A 19,222-nucleotide genomic window follows, 5' to 3' on the forward strand; every position below is an offset into this window, starting at 1 on the left:
TTTTTACCCTAATAGAGCCATCTACCTACAGGACTAGCAGACAGGCTCAGGCACCTAGGACAAGGCAGGCCCTGAAGCATAGGATTTATGAAATGGGTCTGGTGGACACATGGAGGCAGCTAAAAGAGCAAGAACAAGGGTACACCTTTCATAGTAAAAAATACTCCCACTTCTCCAGATTAGATTATTTATTAGTAGACCGATTATGGGCAGGGAAACTAAAAGAGATAAATATTTTACCAGTTCATATTTCAGACCATGCCCCGGAAAGTGTTGCACTAGTCGGAGTGAGAGTAGGCCTTAGCACGAGATGGACCTTAAAAAGATCTATTTTATTAAAGACAGAGGTGTCCACCACTGTGAGGGAAAGGGCTAAGCAGTTCTTTTTGGAGAACGTCCGGTCCGCTCCTTTAAAATATAATATGGGATGCCTTTAAGGCATATATGCGAGGGAATTAAAGGTGCAATCTCTGGATCCCTCCCAAAATGCAGAGCCTCTAATTAAACAACTGGAACAGGCAAGACTAAACTATAGGATGACCCTTGAGACCAAGTGTCGTGAGAAGTGGGCGACTGGTAATATGGATTTATTTGAGCAAAAGGGTCTATTACTAGCTGGTAAATGATATTAATTTTCCACCAATCGACCATCTTGTGTCCATATTTGAGCAGTAGGTCTTATGTCATCTTTCTTTGTTCCCTAACCCCTCCTGCATCTTTTTTCACAAATTTTAGATTTTCCTCACTGGTGCCCATATGTATTCTGACAACGTCTTGAGTCATCAGTTTTCTGAATTGGGCACCTCTTCTCCACCGCCACACGTAGATCATAATGATTAGATCAAGAAAACTCTTGCCCCACGCCCCTCGTTTCCACGTAGGTTAGACTCTCTATAGTGGACTGCTCAGAGGGAGAAAGGACTGAATTCTGTAGCTTTCCTGAGTCATCACTCTAATTAACCACTTTGCTATGTTTTCCCTCTTTGCCACCATTCAGTCGCAGTGTACTATAACCGCAGCGTGAGGGTAAGATTTGTTAGACACTGCCCTTGGTTTGGTGCCAAACTTCCAGAGAGGGAGGGGGCTTCATCACAGAGGCTTTTTTAATTGAATTTGATCCTCTGTCTTATAACACATCATCCGGAATGAATCCCTCTGCTGTGAGGGGGCAACGTAACCCCCCACCTCCCTTGGGGGTCTTTTCAGCAATAGGAGGTATCTAGCTATACTAGGCATGTAGCTATATGCCACGTGCTTACTATTCTGACTGCCTTATTATAATAATAATAATACCACTGTTAAACTACATCAGGAGCCCCATTCACCTAACTACACGTTTCGTAGAAGTTGCCTCGCTTTACTATCTAAGCTGCCTCGCAGCAGGAGCTGAGAAACTGCGTGTGTGGCATTGGGCGCCTCACCACACAAACGGATAGCTATATAATTGGACTTCCTAGCTGTTATATAGAAACTGCCTAACCATGCTACCTACGTGACTGCAAAACGTATCTCCACGTAATGGTGACTCCGCTTGGCGTGTGACTCAACTAGTGATTGTAGGAGAACGAGCCCTTACGTTGACGTTGAGTAACTTGTGCAAGTTGGGGTTTTGAGACATGCATACCGTCGATAGACCGTGGCCTTCGGTAGCTGCTTGTCGGGTTCAGCTCTCCCTTCCCCCAGAACCTTGCGGTCTGTAGTTTGCGGCACATGGAGTACTAGAGCAGCACACGCCATGCATCGCAAATGTAGGTAAACACTGCCCCCAGCAGGCCGTTCCGTATGGTCGCGTGCTCTTGCATTGTCCCTCGGACGGAATGGATGGATAAAAGCTAATTTTTAGGTCTCGCCTGAGACAGCGCTTTTGCGCTGCTTTGGCGAGACTTATAGTAAGCGAGTTTTGGCAGTGCAAACAGTGGCTTTTCAGGCCTCCAAATACAGTGCATGTGCGTCGGCCGGGCGCGCACACCATTTGGAGGCCTGAAAGCACTCGTTTGCTTTCACTTTCGCGGCCGCACGGCCGCTTTGATGTGTGATCGCGATCGTGATCACTTTCACACAGGCGCGCGCAGCATTTGGCAGCCTGCGTGACTGGCCCATTGTGCCCCTACCTCCCTGAAACACCGCCCCTCCATTTGCACTGCCCCCCATCGTGCGCTCTTCACACCCACTCCTCTTCACTCCCTGCGCAGCACAACTCTCAGTCTCACTCTGCCACAGCTGCACAATGAGTGGACCCTCCCTCTGCACCCCACCCTGCCCCCTGATCCTGGCTTTTTTTTTCCATACACACTCCACCCACCCTTCCGCTGCACATTGTGTGTCCTCCTTTTACATGCAAGTTCACCACCTCAGTCTTCATACACTGTACGTGCCTTTTAAAATGGTACCCATACGTTTCTCTACACCCCAACATTTCCTCGATCCTTCACTGCACCCCGTTACCTACTCTCCTTCACTGCACCCAGTAACCTACTCTTCCCTCTGCATAATCAATCCATATTTCCTTGTTATCCACTACACCTGGTTGTTTCCTTTCTCGGTACACTGCTTCCAACTTTTCTTCTGATTCAGCATTTCCGTTCTACCGCCTGATGATGTTTCCGCCTCCTTTCTTTTCTTGTTTTTGCACATGATCATCAGTTATGTTACACAAGGACACATTCATTCTTTGGTAGAAAGGGGGAGATTAAGTAATTTGCTTGGAATCACAGGATGTTGAGCAGAGGACGCCCAGACTCGAATCTGGTTCCCCAGCGCCACAGTCGGCAGTCCTGGCCGTTACGTCACCTTCCTTTTCGGGCCTCTTGTACCTCTTGCTGTGACCGCTGCCTCTACTATGCCCTGTATGCCTCTCTGAGCATCTGCTTCCCCCGCCGACGCCTCCCTTTCCTTACTAGTGCCTTTATATCCGCCTCTTCCCCCTGCCAGCATGTTCTCTCCCCACCCTCTCTCTCCAGGCCTCTCTTGTCTCCAGACCTCACCTAAATCCTTAATGACTTTCGTCCGTCCCCTATGGACACTGTCATCTCTCTCCCACTCCCAGTCTGCTCGCCCTCTCTGCCAGGCTCCCTCCCTCTGCCCCTCCACCCTCCCGTGTCCTCAGTGCTTTTCGCGCTTGGCTGAGCCCTCTGACTCCCGCAGCGAGCGTTAGTTTTTGACACAGCTGTACATATTGAGTGCATCAGTGGCTGCCTTTAAACACTGCAAATCCCCAGGTTTCACCACCACTTTCCTTTTCACCATTTATTTATTTTATTTTTATTTTAAAAGTTTTATATAGCGCTAGCTTGACCCGAAAGTATCAAAGCGCTTTATATACACACTGTAAACAAGCATTTGCAATGCAATAGGTCTCGCATTTACTCGAGTTTAAGCTATTGGCATTATAAATGACAATGTGTTTTATTTATGTTCCAAAACCAAAACATAAATAAAAGGCATTGTCATTTACAATGCCAACAGCTCAAACTCACGTAAATGCGAGACCTGTTGCATTGCAAATGCTTGTTTGTATGTGTCAAGATGCAACAAACATGTAAGATTTTCCATGTAATGGCAAATGAGGAGATTTTCGCTACTGGGTGTGTTTTATATGAATAGCAATATGACACATAGTTCAAATGGAGAGGAGGGAGATTGAAGACTTGTGTGTCATTAACTTTCAGTTGAATAGCAAACCAACTATATCAACTCTTTTTTTGCAGTCCAGAACCCAGCCCTATTGGAACCGGAAGAAGAGCGGGATAAGCTGAAGGGGCAGATGGAGAAGGCCGACATGGAGCAGCCGCAGATAAAGGTCCCCATTGAACTGCTGCCGCGTGAGCAGGAGGGCGAGAAGCAGGAAAAGAAACAGGAGGAGGTGCAGCTAGACCGGCCAAACCAAGGTACCCTTCGGCGAATGTGGGATGTGGGAGGTAGACGGTGCTTTTAAGGAGCGGGTCTGTCATGGCGGAGTTCTACGGATCCTCTATTGGTTCGGCCATGGCTGTCGATCCGAGGTTTAAATCGAGGAAGAGTTGGGGGTGGTTTACGGGAATCCCACCAGAGGTTCAGGGGTTGGTTGGTGATCCGTGTGTGGGGCGGCTGGAGGCTAGTCCTACGAGTGAGTCAATCAATCAATTTATATAGCACCCTGCTCACCCGCAAGGGTCTCAAGGCGCTGGGGGGGGGGGGTCCGTTACTGCTCGAAAAGCCAGGTCTTGAGTTGCTTCCTGAAGGAGAGATGGTCCTGGGTCAGCCGTAGGTGGATGGGGAGGGAGTTCCATGTCTTGGCTGCCAGGTAGGAGAAGGATCTTCCTCCGGCGGTGGCTCTGCGAATGCGTGGAACGGTGGCGAGGGCGAGGCTGGTCGATCGCAGCTGACGGGTGGGTGTGTAGAAAGTGAGGCGGTTGTTGAGGTACTTGGGGCCCAGGTCGTGGCGAGCCTTGTGTGCATGGGAAAGGAGTCTGAACGTGATCCTCTTGCTGACGGGGAGCCAGTGCAGGTCTCTCAGGTGGGCGGAGATGTGGTTGTGGCGGGGGATGTCCAGGACGAGTCGTGCGGAGGCGTTCTGTATGCGCTGGAGTCTTTTCTGTAGTTTGGCTGTGAGTGAGGACAAGTACCGAATCCCGACGCATGTCTGGAGGTAGAGTGCCACAAGTTTACCCTCGACGACTGGACAGGTGGGATGCACTGCAGCCTTCGACTAGACTTTCAGTGCTGAGCAACAGACAAAGCGCTTTTAATGCGCGAGCACTATGCTCCTGTTTTGGAGACTTGTGGGAAGAATAGGGTGGAGGGAGGGGAAATAGGCAGCCAGTAAGGATAGACATTTCAACTTTTGTAACTCCCTCGACGTCCTGGGAACGTATTTTTTAAATGGTTGTCATGTTGACCAGCTGAAACCATTCATTCTTTAAATAACAATTCTCATTGGAGCTGTGATTTCAAAGTAAGACTAGTGAAGATGAGCTCTGCGTGAATGCAGCATCTTCTGGTATGGCTGAATTGTCTCCTGCCCCCATTCCAACGTTACTACATCTTTGAGAGAGGTGAGAATTTCAGTTTCATATTCCTTAGGTCTTCAGCATCTATCTGATGGCTCTGTGTCAATCATGATGCTGGTTGTGACTGATGTGAACAGCATACCCGCCGGTGTCTTGGTTGAGGCTGGTCAACTGCCCACCAAAGAGTGGGAAGGTTTAGGCACTATTCACTTTGGGACAAGTGTGACGCAAAGGGTGAAAGATCTTACTATCGTTCTCTTAGAACAGTTCTCTCAAGTCCATTGTTCTGTGCATTAATTTATGATATTGTGTTGATAGCTTTTTTAAATAGCCTTTTTTTAATTTGTTTGTTTTGGTTAAGGTGTTGTTCAGCCTGTTGAAAAAGCCCATCGCCATGAGCCACCAATCCCGCACGACGAGGTGCTGGTGGAAGAACGGCAGGACAAAGAAGAGTCAGAGGAAGAAAAGAAACGCCAGCCAGATGAAGTTGCGCAGAACGCAGAAGTAGAGGGGAAAGCGGGTGCTGAACAGCAGATCCTACCTGAGCGTGAGAAGGAACAGCAAGTCCCAGACAAGGAGCCAGGCGCCAATGATCCAAGAGAAGTTGAACATGAGAAGGATCTGCATCAAAATCTCCAGAAGGAAGAGAATCTCGAGGGTGACTCCAGGCTGGAGGCGAAGCCAGCATATAAAGACCTGGAGCCAGACCCTCAGGCACAGCCCCCAGATGGACAGCAAGCTGAGAAAGACAACCAAAAGAGGGAGCAAGCTGCTGGTGACGGTGTGGTTGCTGATCTCCACCAACCAGAAAGAGTTCCAGATAAGGAGGAGTCAGACACTTGTAAGTTGATCTCCCATTTTTACCTTTTGTTAGCATGTGTGGGTTTGTTTATAGTGCAAAAAATTGATGGACGGAATGTAGAACAAATCAAAACATTCACCCCACGCAACTGATCTGTGCAAAATCCATCATTCTTTTTCTCACCATGCCACCCCAGTTTAGACCTGGCCATATGCAAATCAGTCTTGACCCTGTGCCTCATGGGAACAGTCCAGCCTGAACTGCCAAGCCAGGTCCTCCCTGGACAAGCATCCTATGACCGGTTTCGAGGTTTCACCCTTCATCAGCCAGGATAGCTTGAATCCAGTGGCACAGTGAGCCCGGGACTCACGTTTTGGCATACCTGGTGCACTTGGGGCGAGGAAGCATCAGCCACCCAATTGATGGACAGAATGTAGAACAAATCAAAACTTTCACCCCAGTCAACTGATCTGGGTGAAATCCATCATTCTTTTGCTCACCATGCCACCCCAGTTTAGACCTGGCCATATGTAAATCAGTCTTGACCCTGTGCTTCATGGGAACAGTCCAGCCCAAACTGCCAAGCCAAGTTTATGGGGCTTCATAAATAAGAATATTCCGGAAGTAAAATTGCCAAGTGTTACTTAGTTGCTGCAGAGACATAACTTCATACAGTTAGAGGTTAGGATCATGTTTGAAGGCAAGACAATAAATGGGAGTCTCTGTAAAGGAACATGGCGGATGTCAGTAAAGGACAACACCTGCAGTCTTTTCTGATCATTGCAGAGCTTGGTTTAATCTAGGAGTATTTCTACACGGTACACCTTCTTTTCCAAGATGGTGGAATAGACCAGAGATACTTACATGAATGAGAGTCTAGATAGAGTACAACAAACTGAAATCAGATTACGGCAGTCATTCACGGTACATCAGACATTTAAACTATGAGAATAAGTACGTATTTTATTGTTTGAAGATGTGTGAAAAGAAACATGGGAAAAATATTGCTTTTTCAGAAAGCATACACAGTATAAAAAAACTACCTTTATTCCGGCTTTATTCCCCAGGGCAAGCACTTTCTGAAGGTCCGTGGCTGTGCTGAAAAACCTGTTTATACATTTTGAGTCAATCTTCTTTAATAATGGTGAGGAGCTGATAGCTAAAACCACTAGATGGTGCCAGGTGCTGGACTGTCATTTTGTAAAAAATGTTTACCTTGAAACAGGTGTTCATGATATTTGTTCCCCATCACATATTTCGACCCAGGCCCCGCAAAAGCATCTGACACACGTGTGCCCTGGAGCTTGCTCAATTCAGTATAGTTTCAGGTGAACTATTACTGATCTTCATCTCTTTGTGTGCACTGGGTTTGTTCTCCAGAATTGGATTATGTCACTGTGGTATCAGTCACTCTCTGTGGTCATCTCCTAGTGTTCGTCCAAATTCTGCACATATCTGCATACAGCCGAAGGGAAACACACATTTGCCAATTTCACATTAGTTGGGTTATATCATTCGATGAAATATCCTCCTTGGTAAACATTGAATGCATTCTGTGAAGAAACCGACCATGATATTGAATGGTACTGGTTATCAACTATGTTAACGTTAAGTGCTACAGGCTCCAATTTTTTAATTCAATAAGGGGAGAAGACTAAGGCTTTGTACCTAAGCAGCTAAGAAGAAAATATGTTTCCCCAAAGGGAACAAATCAGAGGAACAGTAATGTACGCAATTAGGAATAAAAGAACAAAGCAGAACGGCAGAGGAAAGTGTTTTCTGTACTTTACCTTTAACTAGCCCAAGACACTGCGACCGATCTATAAACAACACACGTCAGCTCCCAGAAAGTTGGAGGGGACTAACCATTAATCCAATTTACAAAGGTGGAGATCGTAAAAACCCGGCCAATTATCGGTTGATAGCTCTTATTGATGCAGAAGCTAAATACTACGCATCCTTAGTATTAGCGGATCTTGCAAAATGGTCTGAAACCAACAAAAAAATCCCGATAAATCAGACAGGGTTCCGCCGCGGAATAGGCACGATGGCAAACATTATGGCCCTGAGCCTAATTGCAGAAAAAAGCTTACAAAATCACCAAGCACTTTATGTCAGTTTCGTAGACTTTAAGGCGGCCTTTGACCGTGTTAGCAGGCACTTACTTTGGAATAAACTGAAGCAGCAGGGCCTGCCTGACTCAATCTTAATTCCAATCATTGACCTGCACACCAACACCTGGATGCAGGTAAAGATTGACAACGGCCAGCGGCTAACTCGAAAGATCAGCACCTTTGATGGTTTAAAACAAGGCTGCGTGTTGGCACCCCATCTCTTCAATTTATTTATGGCTGATTTAACATCAAATTTGGATCAGATCAACGCTCATCCACCACGGCTAGGACACCTGCGTGTTACACATCTATCCTATGCCGATGATGTGATTTTACTCAGCCAGACAAAAATTGGTTTACAACGTCTATTGCAAGAACTGACCAAATACACAAAATCAAACCTATTAGAAATAAATAGTAAGAAGACAAAGATCATGGTTATAACTCACCGCCACAAAGCACCACCAGTATTCGTAATAGATAAGAGTAAATTGGAAGTGGTGGAAAGTTATAAGTATCTGGGGGTACAGCTAGACAAGCGCCTAAACTTCGTAACGCATTTGAATGCCATCGAAAAGAAGGGGATTGCCTTGTTACACGCTTTCAACAATTTGACAACTAAACTTAAAGGCCCTATGTTCAACCCGCTCCTAAACGTAATGAAAGCAAAGTTACTGCCAACAATATCTTATGGGAGCGTATTAGATCATGGGATGAGTGCAGAGCTTATAGAAAAAATACAAACAAAAACCTATAAGCGTGTATTTGGTTTGCCAAATTATGCATCACATGCACAAGTGCGACTCGAATTTGGCCTGCAATCACAAGTTCTGCTAAAAAAATATGAGAGTGTCAAATTTTGGTACGATGTCTGGATGAACCAGGAAACAGAGATTTATCGTGCCATGTGGGAAGCAATTCATAATAGTCCTAATTCCCAGTACGCCAAATTTTTAAAAACCTCATTAGAAACAACAAAATTGGCCCCACTTTGGGAAACTAGGCTTCCGGTATCACTGTTCAAACAAACAGCAAAGAAGGCGGCCAGCAGGCATTCGTTACTTAACGATAAGTCATCCCTGAGTCATCGTGAACATGCCTGGATGACAATAGAATCATATAAAAAGCTGGTTTCGGCAGCATATCTACAACTTGCCTACTCAGCATATAACAAATCTAGATATCTCACACTGAGACTGGGTAACTTACCAACAAATTTTGATCAACCAAAATGGCGGATGCAAGAAAAGAAAGGGTGCGAATTGTGTGGAGCAAGAAAACAGGACTTAATCCATCTGATCTGCATCTGTCCCGCCATGAATTTGGAACGTCGGAGCAGACTAAAGGTGAAGTTCAATGAAATTGGAGTACGTACCTGCCGGTCCGCTATTATACAAATACTGTGTTCTGTGGACCCTCAACTAATTTGCAGAGGAGTCCAATTCATAACTAATTTTGAGAAAAAGAGAGGAACCTTGGTAAAGTCCTAATCTCCTTCATGAACTCGCACTTTAAACATGAACGTTCTTCCTGACCCAGATACGGCATCTTTTTTTTCTTTTTTCTTTAAGCATGAGAATAATTTTTATAAATTTTATGACTCATTATCTGTTTATTTGCTGTCTAATGTCCATCTTTTGTCTTTTAAATTCAGGTATTTTAAATTTTTGTAATGGTTTTTATTTTATTTATTTATTTATTTATTTTTAAACCGTTTATTACAAGTCTTAAGAGTATACAAGTATGGGCCTACAACCTTCCGGCCGGCCGCTAGCAATGAAAAGAACATACGACATACATTTATGGAACACGTGGTGTTACGGAGGAGCATTTCTCAGGAGGTAACAACGTCATAGGCCACATCATCCAGACCCCATTATACGGTTTCATTTTAAATTAAGAACAACAAGAAAACCACACCCACAAGGCAACCCACAATCGGAAATAGCAGCACGTGCTCCCCTAGAGGGGGGATCACAACTATCCACAGAAGTCTAAAGAGGGGGAAGAGAACAGAGCGAGGACTGGGAGAACCCAATGTCCGGCGGCGGGGGAATGAGTCGGCTAAGGGGATGGGGCTGGCGAGGTATCAGGCAGCAACGGTGGTGCACAGATACCCCCGCGGTAGGCGTTCCAGGGGCCCCATACTTTCACCCATGTCGCAGGCTTACCCCTCGCCACATACACCACCTTTTCTCGAAACATGCACCAGTCCATGTGTTCTTTCCAGGCCGAGACCGTCGGGGGCCTCTGGGATCCCCACAGTTGAGCAATATCACGCTTGGCTATCATATATCCCAGAGTCACCCACCACGTCTGCGGCGCCGAGTAATCAGTCGGTTCCCACACATTCAGCAGGCATCTCCTCGCTTCAGGCAACAGCGCCACATGCGTAACCAGTCGCAGCACCTCATGTACACCACGCCAGAACCCCTCCACCTCTGGGCACTCCCATAAAATATGCAGAAAGGTCCCCAAAGCACCACACCCACGCTTACACAACCCATCTCCAGCATAGCCCATACGCAGAAGCTTTGGCCCCGTCATGTAGACCCGGTGGAGTATCTTGAGCTGGACGAAGCGAAGGCAAGCCGGTATGGCCACCTCCTTCGGGGAGGCCACCGCGGAGGTCCAGTCCTCGTCGTCCAACTCCAGCCCGTCGGCAACCCAAGCCGCACAAAGGGCAGTCAACAGGCCCGAGCGGTCGTTTATCAGCTTTTTGTATATCAGTGAGATCGTGCTGTCCGGGACGTGCCCATCCAGCATTCTATCCTCCAGGGGGGAATATTCCGGGATGGAGGCAACGTCCGAGAAGACGGAGCTCAGCGCATGACGGACCTGCAAATACCGAAAGTATTCACTGCCCTGCAACTGAAATTCCGTCTGCAGCATATCGAACGTTTTAAATCCTCCCCTCGTCCAGAGATCCCCCACTTTACTGATACCTATTATGTCCCACTTCTCAAAGCCCTTAGAGGTCCACAGGGAACCTAACCGCTCAGACGCGTATAGTGGTGACGCTCGGGTCAAACGGTCCTTCCACCCCATAGCTGCATTGGCCGCGTGCCACACTTGCACCATGACACGCGTGGGGCCCGTCAGACGAGCATCGGGCGCGCTAGAATAGAGCGCTCGATTGTAGTCGCCACCTGGCAGGAGCATCTTGTCCATTTCGAATGCCGGGTTTAAGGCGGGCCCGTATAGGCCATGGTTAATTGCAGCGAGCTGGGAGGCCCAATAGTACCGTTTAATATCCGGGAGGGCAATCCCCCCGTCATACCATGGGAGCGTCAGCTTCGCCAGGGCAATACGCGGCCTCCCGTCCCAGAACAGGCGGCGTTGCAGACTCTCCACCTCACGGAAGTAGCGCGCCGGGACTAAGTCCATAGTGTTCTGCAAAGCGTACAGGAAACGCGGCAGAGACATCATCTTGAACAATGCCGCCCGGCCGAGCGGCGAAAGCGGCAGGCGCCGCCAGCGTGCGACATCTACCCGCAGGCGCTGGAGGGGGGGAAGCAGGTTCCGTTCATACCGGGCCTCCGGGTCCAGAGTAATGAAGACACCCAGGTACCGAAATCCCTGCGGGGCGATCTGGATCGGACAGCCCCGCGGGAGAATAGGAGCCTCCCCAGAGAGAACATACACGCACGATTTAGCCCAGTTGATGACGAGACCGGAGTTACGACCAAATGAATGTAAAACATCAACCAGCACTATAAGTGATTTACGTGGGGAGGCTAGGTACAGAAGGATGTCATCAGCGTATAGAGATACGCGGTCCTCATACTCGGGGGTCCAACGGAGACCACGGATGGAAGGCTCCAACCGCAGCCACTCCGCCAGGGGCTCCAAGGCAAGCGCAAAAAGAAGCGGCGACAAGGGACAGCCCTGTCGCGTGCCCCGGCCCAACTCAAACGGGGCCGATACTCTTCCGTTCACCACCACCTGCGCCAATGGGCCCGAATACAACAATTTGACCCAACTGATGAATCCTGGGCCAAATCCAAACTTCGCAAGCATCGCCCAGATGTATGGCCACTCAAGCGTGTCAAACGCCATGGTGGCGTCCAAGGACGCCAAAATGGCCGGTTCCCGTATAAATGGGACGCGCGCGAGCACCCCATGCAAACGCCGCAGGTTAAGGGCTGTGTTGCGATGGGGAATAAAGCCGGACTGGTCCTGATGAACCAGATCTCCCACCACACCGACCAGCCGATTGGCCAGTACCTTGGCGAGAATTTTGGGCTCCGCATTCAGTAGCGAGATAGGCCGATAAGAAGTAACACGGTCCCGAGGTCTCCCTTCCTTGTGGATCACCACGATTGTAGCCAGACGCTGGTCAAGCGGGAGGGAGCCCAGCGAGTGGGCCGCCAGGAACATTGCGCGGAGGTGAGGCGCCAATGTATCCGGTCGCAGCTTATACAACTCGATAGGGATACCATTCGGGCCCATGGCCTTGCCAGAAGCGACCGAGCGTATGGCGAGGGCGATTTCGTCGGAGGTGGGAGCGGCGTCCAGCGACACCCTGTCCTCCCCAGAAAGGGAAGGCAGCGCGATATCCCTGAGCAGGGCACGGGAATCCTCTTCAGAGCAAGAAGAGACCGGGGAATACACCTCGCGGAAATAATCCGCGAAACAGGAGACAATTTCTTCTGGCTCAGTTACACACACACCATTCGTTTTCTCAATCAGCGGGACCACACGATTCGCTCTCTCCTTTTTATCCAACCACGCTATCAGTTTACCAGCCTTATCACCCACATCATACAGTCGCCCCTGTTGCTCTCTACTAAGGCCCCTGGCCGCCTCCGTGACGAGGGCCCTATAAGCCGCTTGTTTGAGTTGTAGGACATGTAGTGCAGCATCCGTCACCCCATCTTCTAGATTACCCTCCAACTCAGCTATTTCAGCCTCCACCCGGGTCACCTCCTCCCGCTCGCGCCTCCGGGCGTGGGAAATAAGGGATAGGGCCTCCCCTCTGAGTACTGTTTTGAAGGCCTCCCACAGGGAGATAGCCGAAGGCACTGACCCCACATTCTCATCAAAATAGCGCTGGAGGGATTTAATCAAGTCAGCGCGAATGGTGGGGTCGCGCAGGTACCAGGAATTGATCGGGACCACCCTGCTCTCACCCCTCGGAAAGACATCGAAATGTAACAGAAGCGGGGAGTGGTCCGAGATACCCCGTGCCAAATGGCGCACCTCCCCCACCCTCCCGACATAGGCCGCCGGGACAAGGACATAATCAAGCCGTGAGAGACTACCATGGGCCCCCGAGTGGAAAGTGTACTGCAGCTGCGTGGGATGTTTTAAGCGCCAGCAGTCCACCAATCCCAGTGTATCCAAGAGGCCGGATAGCCACGCCTGTGCCCGGGGGAGGTCCCTAGGGGGGTGACGATCCACAGTCCCAGAAACCACCGCGTTGAAATCCCCCCCACCACCAGAAGCCCCCCCGGAAGGCCAAGGAGGAGGCGCCCCAGGTCTGCAAAGGTGGTCGACTGCAACCCCGGTGGGACGTACACTGACACAAAGACAACCACTTTGCCCTCCATTCTCCCCACCAAGACAGTGTAACGTCCCCTATCATCGTGGAGCACCTCATCAATTTCTAACGGGAGCGAGTTCTTTACCATGATACCCACACCCCTTGAGCCTGACGTGAAGCCCGAGTGGGCCACGAGGCGGTAGCCACGCCGATTCATGGCACAGAAGGAATTGCCAATAAGGTGTGTCTCCTGCAGAAAGACTACATCGGGCGAGAGTCGCTTCAGAAACTGCAGGACCACACCTCGTTTGATCCTGTCCCCCAGCCCATTAACGTTCCAAGACAACAAAGTTAATTCCCTACCCCCCATCATAGACAGAAACCATCATTCGTCCCCCCGAGAGCACAGTAGAACCAACACAAAAAAAGGGTTGCCTTGTGATAATAACAAACAACACCCCATCCCTGCCCACCCACCCCAACAGAACTCCCCCCTCCCTGCACCCCTGCATGAGCCCAGACAGCCCCCCCAACGTGCAGTGTGCCTGTCGCCCCATACATAGTGAAACTAACTAGACCCCCAGAGGAGGAGGGAGAACCCCCAAGAGACCCCACACAACCTCCATAGGAGGGGAACTTAAGCGAACAGACGTATAGTCAAAAGTGGCATCATTTTTGTCCCGAGCGAGGCTTAGTATTAGTCCCTCAGTCTTGATCCGGCGAGCCCTCTCCCCCGGCCGCTCCCCCCCCCGCCACCCCGATCCCGATCCCCAGACAGAGTATCCAGCCAGTCCCCGGCCGCTTCGGGACGATCAAAAAAGTGCCTGCGACCATCCACCTCCACTCGCAGCTTAGCTGGGAAAAGCATGTAATGGTTTTTATTAACTGTACAATAAAGCTTCATTCAGTGTCACTGCGACCAGCCTTATTGTAGTAGATGGTAGTTCCATTTTTTTCATGGTCAATAGGGCTTGGCCTACTTCACCTTCTACTGCTAATAAAGGCAGAGTTCAGTTCATATCTTTGCAATGTTAGGATCACAGAATGGCAACAACTGCCCGAGTATTAGGAAGGCTAGCCTGAGACTTTGCAAAACGTCTAATGTAGTAGGGAGTAATTTGAGTTTTTTTGCTAAAATGTGGCTTCGTGTGTTAAAGGCCAGAGTTATTGAAAGAACAAGTCAGGCAAATGCTCGGCTCCACTGGATGTGAGCTGCAGTATCCAGTAGACCCCATCAACAACCTTTGTTGGCTGGAGTCAGCATTCAGTGGTTGAATAAACGGTTGTCAAGAAGAGCAAATGGCACTTGTAGGCTCATATTGTTAAAGGTGAAAGGTCTCTTGTTGTAGAGGCGAGAGCAGAGTTATTTTGGGGAGTGGGGTGGGAATGGACCCGGCAGTGGAGATGAGAATGGAAACAAACTTGTGGAGACATATAAAAACTGTTTTTAGTACGGTTCACATACAGAAGAGCTGGACTACGATTGAGCAAAATGAGACCAACCATAATGAGAAAAATGAGTACTATGAAGCTGCTTTTCTAGCCAAAACAGTGGAAGCAGGGTTAGTCTCCTTTCATCACATTTTCTCTTTTATACCCTTAAATGACCTTCATCGCTAATAATTAAAGTGGAAGTTGTTTGGGAGAAAATTCTGGAAGGACAGGAGAATGCTTCTTCATGTAACCTATAAAGAGCGAGGGTCTCTGGGACCTAAAGAAAGTATTGGGCTTACATGGAAGAGTCAACACAAAAGGGTAACACCGGTAGGCCACTTAGCTCTTGCACTATCAGTGCAGCAAACTACCAAGCTCTTCATCTCTACCCTTGCACGTGCAGGGTGATGGTCTGGCTAGGTTCTGAGCCATGACCCCTGTAGGGCTTGCCCACCTTTAGGAGTCTTCGGTTAGCATGAGCGGAGCTTGAGGCAAGAACCTGTGCACAAATGTTGGCCTCCATTGCCCTAGAATGAGTAGGTAGAAACTTGACCTTTTAAAGAATGCATAGTATTGTCTCAAATTCCCAGCAATGACAGCTGTTCCACTCCTTTCCTCATTCATAAGATGTATAATCTACAACAGTTGCATTATCCCTCCCTGCATGGCTACTTCTTATGTACCAACTCCCATTCTTGCCCGTTTTACATAATTTCACCCATTGAACTGCATTATCAGTGCCTTGCACCTGTTGTAATATGCATTGCTAGGCCTTCTGTAACTATCCCCCCAATGTAATCAACTCACATACAGTACCATGCTATCCATCCAGCTAGGATGGTGCTCTGGTACTGCCTAAATGTTCTAGTCATAGCTGTAATTATATTTGTGTGCCCATCCCTCACTGCTCCTCCTCCATCACACTGCTAGGCATAAGACAAAACGAGCACACATCTCTGGTCACACCCATATGACACCAAAGTGCTTCCCTATATGATCACAACAAATACAGCATTCAGCCAGCCATCCCTTACGGTGTAGCATGCTACCCATACGAGAGCGATGCTCCGGCACCATACATGTGTATATGCCACACTTTAAAAATGCTGTAATACAGTACTAAATTTCACACATGGTTGCAGTATAATGCTTGTTTTCATTACATATTTAGTTGATTTTTATAGTGCTGCCCTGCCACCATTGTATATCTCTATGCTTTACATTAAATAACTCGTGTGATGAAATTGAGTCTTACTAGTCTTGCAACTGTAAATACAAAGAAGCATAGACAGTGGAATGGGAGTGGGCTAGGAGATAAAGAAGAGGACCAAGAGATTGGAATTGAGAGCGGACATTCAACAACTGAGTAAAAGAACACCATTGTACACGTGCATAGTGAATGGGGTGAAGGAAAATTGCTGTTTGACTTTTAGGAAGCTTCTGAAGAGGAAGACTTTTATTTTCCTATGGAATGCCGATGGAGATGGTTGGATTCACAACAAAGAAGGTGATATGTTTCAGATGGTAGAAGCTGCTTCTGTGGAAAAGTGTTTCACAGTCTACTTGGTTCTAAATGTGGGTACTTTGAGGAGCAAGTAGGTGTTTAGAAAAGAGAAGAGTGAGCCAGGCTACTCTAAATTTAATCTGAACCTGGAGGGCTAACAATGTTAGCTCTTTAAGGACTTTGGTTGCATGTGGTTGAATTCTGTTACGACAGTCCTCTTTCCTATTCCTTATGATGTTCTGCTATTGTGCACCGTGGCATTAGGGGCTTCAATCGAAGAAAAGAGAAGAGTGTGGTCTTTTTGGATTGCCAAGTCTATGACACTCTTTCACACACACTATTAAAACTCATAGGCAAGCTAAGTATCATCAGTATGGCTTGTAGCTCTGTGATGTGGGTTAGTAACTGCCTGTGTGACAGTTCATATGGCTAATGATATTCAATATATGGAGGGATGTGTTGTCACCAGTTGGCTTGGACAAGAACTGTAATAATTATATTTATACATTGATAATTTCTTCGGCACTACATGATGGGTGTGAGCTGCTTTAGAGTAATAAAGGGAAAATTGTTTGAAATCAGATGATGGGATTAAGTGTAGAACTGTAATTGCTTTGGATGCCTTGAATGTTAAGTGGGTGTCTGCTGGGAGGATGGTCTGCCTTCTTTCCTGTGACCCAGTTGGTGAAGATATTGGTTGCAGGTTATAGAATGTCATGTAACATTGCTAGTTCCTTGACAACGTAGCTCTCGTTTACTAAGGAGGAATAACTGGCACAAAAGTGTGGTTTCACATCCCTCAAAGCAGCAGTGCTCTAGCTTCGATCTGTTCCACCGTTTGGTGCATCCTATCCCCAGATTTATGTCTCTAGGACCTTTACTCCTTATCACTTGTAAATGACATTGCAGAGATGTCGTTAAGTGAAAGTTTGCCTATAGCTAGATCGCACCTTGAGCTACATCTGAGATCATACCCAGAGAGACTTACATATTCAGAGGTAGAAGATCTGAAAAGTGCTCAGAAAGGTTCCACTTAAAATCCAAAGCAGCCAAATGCAAAGCGTCTGTGTGGAGTAAACAAACGCCATTGAGTACTGGAGACAACTGGAAAAGAATGTGGCAGTGCAGTGAGGAAGAGCAGTAGACTGGTATGGTTCACAGTGAGACGCATGAGAGTAAAAGAAAACTGCATTAACTATTGGCGAGCCGGCACCGGAAGGACTGGCCCAGACCGGGTTTCTGTATTTTCATATGGTATAGGTGTAGTGGAGTAATGATGGTGAGTGATAGTGAGTGTAGATGAAGTATGAAGGTTGTTTAGGGGAAAGAAAATAGGATGCCAAGAGGTGGAGGTGATTGACTTAAAGCCAGTAGAGCTAGTCTTCCAGCCGGAACTGACAGGGAAAGGATGAGAAGAGCTCCTGTAAGCCTGGGAGACTAGATGTGGCGATACCTTATACAGCCAAAAAAAAAATCACAACAGATAAGAAGATTGAAAAGAATGACTACGAAGATGGCATGTACAACAAAGGCTAGGAAGAAATGATAGAGGCAGATAAAGGAAGGCTGTGCTCACTCACATTTTTGGGTCACAAGGAGCTGATTGATTGATATTAAAACCTCTTTGCAGAGCTATTTAGTGTCATGATTCTGATGGCAGGACATACGAGAAGGCAGGCTTTCTATTGTGATGATACATAGGGACGGGGTAGCATTTAGTGATGGAATGACTTGTGCAGGTATGCGCTAACACCTCAGTTCCTGGTTTCTAACCTGCAGAAGCCTGAAAGTGACTAACTCTGTAGCTGATTGACTTTAATATATTGGTTTTCTCCCAGGTCTTTAGAAAAACAAGCTTGGGTGCTGCCAAGGGTGAGTTCAACTTCATAATCCGAAACAAACTTCAGAATTGACTGGGAAAGACATGGTAAATTAACCAGGCAGATAGACCTGAAGACCAAAATGAAGACACTTCAGTTGAAAGCAAGGGACATGAGCAGAGTAAGAGTGCCTTCGGGGCATTGTTTGCACATATCCATGGATTCTTATTATAACTTTGTTTAGGACATGGAAGAAAAGAGAATGATTGTAGAATGAACCCGCAATATAGAGTAAACAAAACAAAAACATTAAGTAAAGGCATTCCTGCACAAAGCCCCCTGTTCTGGGGCTCCACCCCCTCCATATTTCCTCCTTTCCTGGTTTAGAATAGGAAGCCGTCGTAGCTCTTTTGCCTTGCGTGGTCATTCCTATTATTTTTAAGGTAAGCCGATCCCCAACCTCTTAAGTGCCGTCGAAATACTTTTAAGGAATACCGTGATCACACATTATGCCTTGCACCTGAGGTGTGCTGAGACATCTATGCGAACCCCTAGTGTCCTAGTGCACTACTGGCTACCAAGGGCGGGTCGCCTTTCACCCCTCCAAGGATTTTGAGCTGTAATTGTAACCTTAACCCCGCTGGCGCGTCAGACTGGAATGCCCAGCCAGTGCTGCCTGCTGCGCAGAGAAGGCAGTGCTCCCTGCGTGCCTACGGCATGGAAGGAGAAGCGGTGACGTCTGCGAGCTGCGCGAGACCGGGGATCCCCATCTCGAAGCTCCGAGCCGGGGAATCCTTCTGCTAGCTAGCCCTGCGCCCGCCCGCCCGCCCGCCCGCGTCTCGTCGGCGCCGCGGGATGACAGCTCTGTCACACTCTCCTGGCGAGGCTGCGAGATGTCAGGTGCCGCCCGAGAGCTCCCCGGGGACACCGCGCCTGCTGATCATGACAGGTAACATGTTCCTAAGAGCTCCTTTTAGAGCTGGTTAAGTGCTCTCCTTCCATTTTAATTGGCCGGGTAGTTAACATTGGCTCTCCGCCACCAGTCTGCGTGGCTCTGACACACTCCCCCCTATTA

At 48.1% G+C, this 19,222-nt stretch overlaps 1 protein-coding gene across 3 annotated transcripts in view; it reads left to right on the forward strand.

Moving 5' to 3' along the window:
- The window catches only part of SLC38A10 (solute carrier family 38 member 10), a 399,402-nt gene that overhangs the window by 306,506 nt on the left and 73,674 nt on the right, over positions 1–19,222 (forward strand). For all 3 annotated transcript variants that reach the window (XM_085617390.1, XM_085617392.1, XM_085617391.1), the window contains exons 12-13: positions 3,708–3,887; positions 5,350–5,829. In XM_085617390.1, the coding sequence (XP_085473516.1) occupies positions 3,708–3,887; positions 5,350–5,829 (660 nt within the window). The remainder of the gene's footprint in view (positions 1–3,707; positions 3,888–5,349; positions 5,830–19,222) is intronic.

Source organism: Triturus cristatus, chromosome 7 (assembly GCF_964204655.1).
Source record: "Triturus cristatus chromosome 7, aTriCri1.1, whole genome shotgun sequence".
NCBI lineage: Eukaryota > Metazoa > Chordata > Amphibia > Caudata > Salamandridae > Triturus > Triturus cristatus.